Source organism: Labrus bergylta, chromosome 1, assembly GCF_963930695.1.
Source record: "Labrus bergylta chromosome 1, fLabBer1.1, whole genome shotgun sequence".
In the NCBI taxonomy this organism is placed as follows: domain Eukaryota; kingdom Metazoa; phylum Chordata; class Actinopteri; order Labriformes; family Labridae; genus Labrus; species Labrus bergylta.
The window spans coordinates 36,589,986-36,597,744 of record NC_089195.1 but is presented as its reverse complement, the minus strand read 5'-3'; the positions used below and the strand labels follow the sequence as shown (position 1 = coordinate 36,597,744).

The window sequence follows — 7,759 nt, the reverse complement described above, 5'->3', positions numbered from 1 at the left end:
GATCCAACAGTAGCTCAGTCTGTAGGGACTTGGGTTGGGAACCAGAGGGTCACCAGTTCAAGTCCCAGTGTGGACCAAATATGGAAGTTGGTCTGGTCGCTCAGGTGTGCCCACTGTGGGCTGCCCACTGTGGGCTGTCACGACCACAGACACTGTGGTCACCCTGACATCTCTCCATTAGTGCATGTCCATAGGATCTTGTGTGTGTGTGTGTGTCAGATGCCTCTGAGCCTCAGAAGTTCATTTCTGTTCGTTCTCGACCTTTTACTGTTTTTTCTCCGTTCAAGTGTGCTGCCTCTGAGGTCTAACCACGACCCGCTACAGTCCCTTTTTTCTCATCAGCTGTTTTCATCCCCTTTAGATTAGACCTCGAGCGATTCATCCTCCAGCCGATTGTATCGCCCCATATCAGCGTATCTAAGTGACGATCATTATCGGCTCATTTTATCGCAGCTATGCGCCGATATCACGCGATTTATTCACCAGTCAAATAGCGTTTGTGTGTTCTCAGTCCATGACGACCCGGCCTCACCTACTGGCGCCTGAAACACAGAAACAGCTGACGATGCTATAAACCTTCACTTCCGTGATCCAGCTCCTCGCGTCTCATACGACTGACGCTGAGCGAGGCGGGCAGACTCACGATCATGGCGTACGTTGGCAGCCAACCATTTGGTTTTGTTCTTTTTCATCACTATACGATCGTTATCTCGATACTGACAAAAATCTTTAAAAAAGATATCGTCTCTTGAACTTCTGTGGAGAGAGGGCGTCCGATGGTTCACGATGTGACGCGATATCAAACGCTTGTGTGCGGTGAGGACACGGTGAGCGAGAAGCGACTCAGACATGTTACATGAGGAGGAGGATGAAGATTTCGTGCTGGTCTATTCCAACATCAGATGTTACATCAGCAGCTCAGTTTATTAATAACGTCTGATGAAGTGTGGTGATGTATCGTCATCTCTGATGTTTCCGTTCCCCGCGGTCTCTCTGAAGCTTTGTTAGCGTCTCACTGTTTATAGATTCAAACGACTGACCCATCCTGACATCCAAACGTAACGCGTCATGACTCAATGGAACCTCTTGCTTCCACCTCTTCTTGTCTCTTGCTTCCTATTTCTGACATGTTGTGGTTATGACTGCTACTTCCAGCGTATCTGGTTATTTACCTGCCTCACACGGTTTCTGCAGAAGAGGATATGATGAACTGCAAATTTAAAAATAGAGGAAGGATACATCGAAGAAGCGTAGGTGTTACGTTTTTTTTTTTTTAAATGTACTGTCAAGGCAACTTCAGGCCAGGCTATCTTTGATATTTTAATATTTGTGAGAACCCTTCATACACACGGTAAAAGACAAAAAAAGAACATTACTTATGAAATTATTGTTTCATTTCTCATGTGAGCTGCGAGTAAAACGTGTCCTCGACGGTAAACAGAATACTGACGTACATCTTCACAGTAATTCAAGGTTCAAGGTTGACTTTGTTCTCTCTGAGTGCTGTTTATTTAAGGAACTAAAACGAGCTGAAAGGCAGACGTGACGACACATTTACTGGCTGTTTCTGATACATTACTTCCTCATAACACTGATGCTTCTCAGAAATCACCAGGAAAACGTTTTTTAAATGAATGAATATTACACGACAATTTTACACAAAATAACACTTGAAACTACAGATTGAGGTCATAGAGAGTAAATGTTTGCTGAGGTTAAACATGCCTTTACAGACTGACACATTTGCATTTTTTATTTTTCTGTTTGCAGATGAGGATTTGTGCGGGGATCCATTTGATCAGACTGCAGCATATAGAACGGTTAAAACCACCATCACGTGTGAATATCCAGACAAATACAGGTCAAATGTCAAGTTTTTCTGTAAAGACAGCGGCTTCATCTGTGAGGATATCCTTTCAACAGAATCTCCTCTGAGGTCAAATGGGACGTTCAGTCTCAAGATAACAGGAACAGGTTTTATCGTGTCCATCAGTAACGTGTCCACGCAGCATCTGGGCGACTGAATCTGTTTTTCTCATCATTGGGGGCTTTGTAGACGGACTAGAGACACATATTTAAGTCAGAGAAACATGGAGAAGAGGATTTTAACAGTTAGAAAATGATGCTAAACAAACACGTTTATTCCCCATATTTAGCCTTCTGGCGACCTTACATGTACGTACTAGCACTTAGACAGAGATGAAGATCGAAGCAGGAAACAGTGGTCACATGATGTCTGAGGTCAAAAGGTCAGTATTGTTGTTACAGCAGTGGTTCTCAACTGGCCGGTCGGGACCCAGAAGTGGGTCGCTGAAAAAATAAGTGTCAAAAATCTGTGAAGAGCTTTTTGAACATGTTTGTTTTGTTCCTGTTGTACCGCCGGAGGTCAAACTGTTCACTTTTTCATGAATAAATCGGAATGGTTGAAAAATATCCGACATTTGGGTCGTGATGGTCCCTGCAGGAGTTGTAGGAGGAGTGTGTCGGGGGGGGGAGGGTTTACAAAAAGAGACGTCAGCAGAAGAATGATAAAGAAAACACAAGTTCACTGCAACACGATGAAGAAGATCAGAACGTCTTTTTACTTTTTAAATACGTGCAGCAGACGTCTGACGATCTCCCGCTGGTCTGTGAGGAATCATGAAAAGAGAGTGAGGTAGAAAGGGCGAGTAGTGCAGGTGGAGCAGGTGAGTGAGGACCTCACACACCCGCAGGAGGTCAGAGTTTACCGACAGCTGAGGGAGAGTTCTGAACCCGAGTCCGTCCTCCGAGGATCTGACCCGAGAGTCTGAAGGGAAAGTTGTACAGAGGGACTCCCAGAGCCTTCAGACTCTCTTTGGAGCGCTGCAGCAGCTCGTTGTTCATGTCATCAACACATTCAACGATCGATTGTCTCTGATTAATCCAGGAGAATCTGTCTACTGACCTAACAGTCTCGAGCCAATTCCCCCTTTAAGGCGCTGATGGTGAGACTTTGGACTCCAGCGTTTTCTACGAGCAGGAGAAGAACAATCAGACGTTTGTTGAATCAGGAAACACAAAAAGAGCACACACAGCATATCTTATTTATCTGACACTGGCGTCAGTAAAAACATTTCAGGTTAGTTTCAGCTGGTGTCTCTTTGTGTCCTGAACCGGACCGCTTGGTGGCTCATGTAGACTGTAAATAGTGAGGGACCCAGCACAGAGCCTTGTGGTACCCTCATATTTGGAAACAGGTAGAAACATAAGTTTGAAACCGTACCTCAAGTTTTTTCGCAGTTTGGTCAATGTTGGAGGCGGAGAGTACAGCGCAGAGCTGCGCCTCCTTCGTCTCCAGAGTTTCCGTCAGCGCTGCCAACTTCCTCTCCAGCAACATCTCCTTCAGTCCGCACAGCTGCTGCACGTCCAGGATGGCCGCCGTCTGTTTCTTCAGCAGCTCATCGCGCTCCTGCTGAACCTGCCGGAAAAAAACAAAAACACTCCCTTTACAGAAACCTGGCAGGCGGAGCGAAGGGAAAACTGAAGACGTGAGCTGGTTACCTTCTCAAAGGCCTGCAGCAGCAGCTCGTGCTCCACGCTCAGATCCTTCAGCTCCTTTTCGATGACCTTCACTCGGGCTCTTGTTTTCTGTCAGACACATCAGCAGCAGTGTGAGGGATTTCTTCAAACCAGTATAAGCTTTTTAAGTTGTTGTAAAAAGTTAAACAAATCATTCTGTGTGCTCTCATTTAAAGGTCACATATTCTGTAAAATCCTCTTCCCCATGTTCCTCTAACTCCAACATGTGTCTCTAGTTCGTCTACAAACCCCCCAATGATGAGAAAAGTCCATCCTCTCCGTCTTTTACCTACTCCACTTTTCAGAAAATGTGTGCTCAAACAGGCCGTTTGGAGATTTTCCCTTCATGACATCACAAAGGGCAGTAGCCCCTCCCCCAGGTGGGTGACACTCCCACAGCTAGGTGTTTGTTCTGCCCTCTGAGTCTGCCTTCTCACCGTAAACAATAGGACATGGAGCGAGAAAGACAGAGACACCCAAGCCCTTCCAGAGAGGGGGCGTGGTCAGACACAGCTCATTTACATATTTAAAGGTACAGACACAGAAACAGCCTGTTCTGAGCAGGGCTGAAATAGAGGGGTTTATAGACATGATCAAATACAGGATCAGAGTGGATTTAGAACAAGAAACTTCACACACATGTTTTGAGGAGATCTGAGACTTATTTAAACTGAAGAAGAGGAAGAGGAGGAGAATATGTGACCTTTAACTGTAGAACTAAGTTAATAACTGCAGCAGGTGACAGTGGACACAGGTGTGCAGAAATAACTCAAACATAGTCAGTACTCTAAGTAGCCTATAGACCGCATAGGAAGCCGGAGACTACTTTGAACTTGAACAGATATCAGATTCATTTCTTCTAAAAGAATAATTGCACAGTGTGCCGTGAACGTACCAACATCTCGGTCCTGTCCTTGTTGTGTTCTTCCAGCTGTTTCTGGAGCTGGGGAAGATTCTGTTCGGCTTCCTGCAGACACTTCTGCAGATGTTTCTTCTCCTGCCCTGCTGCTGCTAGCTTCCTCTCCTCTCTCACCAGCTTCTTCTTCACCTCCACCAGTTCTTCCTGCAGGACCACACACACACACACACACACACACACACACACACACGCACAAAGCTTCAAATTACTTTTACAATAGACTGACGCATCATCAGCCATGTTACAGAACCCTTCTAAGACAGCGGGCAGCCTCAGATCATCAGGCGCAGGCGGGGGGCCTCATGGTCATTCCAAAGTCTAGGCTTACATCTAATCCAGTTTATGAAGGTCTAGGTCTCGTTTCAGAATCAAAAGCATTTTTACACGGTCTGTGCGGACTCTGGATTTTTTTGGATCGGTTGTTTTTCAACGTCATTACTGAGATTTGAAGGAAAACGTCTCTTTCTAAAAGAAAAAATAACTTCAATTCATTTGTTTGATTTTTATCACCCGGTTACGGCCGCAACCTTCCCGGTGTTACGGTCTAAATGAGGGACACGCCCCCTAAAAACTAGATGATGATGTTTTAGTGATATTTATGGTCTTGGTCTTGACTCGGTCTCGATCCATAAAAGTCTTGGTCTTGACTCGGTCTCGATCCCTAAAAGTCTTGGTCTTGACTCGGCCTCGATCCCTAAAAGTCTTGGTCTCGATCCCTACAAGTCTTGGTCCTGACTCGGTCTCGATCCCTAAAAGTCTTGGTCTCGATCCCTAAAAGTCTTGGTCTGGACTCGGTCTCGATCCCTAACAGTCTTGGTCTTGACTCGGTCTCGATCCCTAAATGTCTTGGTCTTGACTCGGTCTCGATCCCTAAATGTCTTGGTCTTGACTTGGTCTCGATCCCTAAAAGTATTGGTCTTGACTTGGTCTCGATCCCTAAATGTCTTGGTCTTGACTTGGTCTCGATCCCTAAAAGTATTGGTCTTGACTTGGTCTTGATCCCTAAAAGTCTTGGTCTCGACTTGGTCGCGATCCCTAAAAGTCTTGGTCTTGACTCTGTCTCGATCCCTAAAAGTCTTGGTCTTGACTCGGTCTCGATCCCTAACAGTCTTGGTCTTGATCCCTAAAAGTCTTGGTCTCGACCCCTAAAAGTCTTGGTCTTGACTCGGTCTGGATCCCTAAAAGTCTTGGTCTTGACTCGGTCTCCATCCCTAAAAGTCTTGGTCTTGACTCGGTCGCGATCCCTAAAAGTCTTGGTCTTGACTCGGTCTCCATCCCTAAATGTCTTGGTCTTGACTCGGTCGCGATCCCTAAAAGTCTTGGTCTCGACTCGGTCTCGATCCCTAAAAGTCTTGGTCTTGACTCGGTCGCGATCCCTAAAAGTCTTGGTCTCGACTCTGTCTCGATCCCTAAAAGTCTTGGTCTTGACTTGGTCGCGATCCCTAAAAGTCTTGGTCTTGACTCTGTCTCGATCCCTAAAAGTCTTGGTCTTGACTCTGTCTCGATCCCTAAAAGTCTTGGTCTCGACTCGGTCTCAATCCCTAAGTGTCTTGGTCTTGACTCTGTCTCGATCCCTAACAGTCTTGGTCTTGATCCCTAAAAGTCTTGGTCTCGACCCCTAAAAGTCTTGGTCTTGACTCGGTCTCGATCCCTAAAAGTCTTGGTCTTGACAAGTTCTGGATCCCTAAAAGTCTTGGTCTTGACTCGGTCTCGACCCCTAAAAGTCTTGGTCTTGACTCGGTCTCGACCCTTAAAAGTCTTGGTCTTGACTCGGTCTGGATCCCTAAAAGTCTTGGTCTTGACTCGGTCTCCATCCCTAAAAGTCTTGGTCTTGACTCGGTCGCGATCCCTAAAAGTCTTGGTCTTGACTCGGTCGCGATCCCTAAAAGTCTTGGTCTCGACTCTGTCTCGATCCCTAAAAGTCTTGGTCTTGACTCTGTCTCGATCCCTAAAAGTCTTGGTCTTGACTCGGTCTCGATCCCTAAAAGTCTTGGTCTTGACTCTGTCTAGATCCCTAACAGTCTTGGTCTTGACTCGGTCTGGATCCCTAAAAGTCTTGGTCTTGATCCCTAAAAGTCTTGGTCTCGATACCTAAAAGTCTTGGTCTTGACTTGGTCTGGATCCCTAAAAGTCTTGGTCTCGACTCGATCTCGATCCCTAAAAGTCATGGTCTTGACTCAGTCTCGATCCTTAAAAGTCTTGGTCTTGACTCGGTCTCGATCCCTAAAAGTCTTGGTCTTGACAAGGTCTCGATCCCCAACAGTCTTGGTCTCGACTCGGTCTCGATCCCTAAAAAGTCTTGGTCTTGACACGGTCTCGACCCCTAAAAGTCTTGGTCTCGACTCGGTCTCGATCCCTAAAAGTCTTGGTCTTGACTCGGTCTTGATCCCTAAAAGTCTTGGTCTTGACTCTGTCGCGATCCCTAAATGTCTTGGTCTCGACTCGGTCTCAATCCCTAAATGTCTTGGTCTTGACTCTGTCTTGATCCCTAAAAGTCTTGGTCTCGACCCCTAAAAGTCTTGGTCTTGACTCGGTCTCGATCCCTAAATGTCTTGGTCTTGACTCTGTCTCGATCCCTAAAAGTCTTGGTCTTGACTCTGTCTCGATCCCTAAAAGTCTTGGTCTTGACTCGGTCTCGATCCCTAAAAGTCTTGGTCTTGACTCTGTCTCGATCCCTAAAAGTCTTGGTCTTGACTCGGTCTCGATCCCTAAAAGTCTTGGTCTTGACTCTGTCTCGATCCCTAAAAGTCTTGGTCTTGACTCGGTCTCGATCCCTAAAAGTCTTGGTCTTGACTCTGTCTCGATCCCTAATCTTGATCCCTAAAAGTCTTGGTCTCGACCCCTAAAAGTCTTGGTCTTGACTCGGTCTCGATCCCTAAAAGTCCTGGTCTTGTCTCAGTCTCAGAGCTCTCTGGTCTCGGGTATGTCTTTGTCTCGGTTACTGTGGTCTTGACTACAACACTACTGCAACGTCCAATCAATGAGTGATATTTAATAAGGGGGCGTGTCTGTCAGTAAAAAGTCTTCCGGGAGGGCTGGTCTCATGTTTCCTCGATACTCGCTGCCGAAATAAGAGACTTCACCATGGCGACACTCAACGACTTCGGGTTGGAGCGAGGAGCGAGGAAACGATAAAAAAGAGACATGAGACGCACCCTGAATCTCATGCGGGCGTGCTGCGTCTGCGTCACCTTGTATTTCAGCTGCTGTAACTCTTTATTGTGAGCCTCAGAGAATAAATTCTCAGCGTGTAACAGAGCTCGGTTGTGATCCTCCACCAGGGTCACGATGTGGCTTTTC

General features: G+C 46.3%; 1 protein-coding gene across 1 annotated transcript in view; it reads right to left on the bottom strand.

Annotated features, from left to right (window-relative positions):
* Positions 1 to 2,807: 2,807 nt before the first annotated feature.
* The window catches only part of LOC110004960 (dynein regulatory complex subunit 4), a 9,336-nt gene continuing 4,384 nt past the window's right edge, over positions 2,808 to 7,759 (bottom strand). Inside the window, exons 6-10 of the mRNA XM_020660443.3 lie at positions 7,651 to 7,759; positions 4,436 to 4,603; positions 3,523 to 3,609; positions 3,245 to 3,439; positions 2,808 to 2,991 (exon numbers count right to left, since the gene is read on the bottom strand). The exon at positions 7,651 to 7,759 is cut by the window's right edge and continues 94 nt beyond it. Of these exons, the coding sequence (XP_020516099.2) occupies positions 2,953 to 2,991; positions 3,245 to 3,439; positions 3,523 to 3,609; positions 4,436 to 4,603; positions 7,651 to 7,759 (598 nt within the window). The 3' untranslated portion in view covers positions 2,808 to 2,952. The remainder of the gene's footprint in view (positions 2,992 to 3,244; positions 3,440 to 3,522; positions 3,610 to 4,435; positions 4,604 to 7,650) is intronic.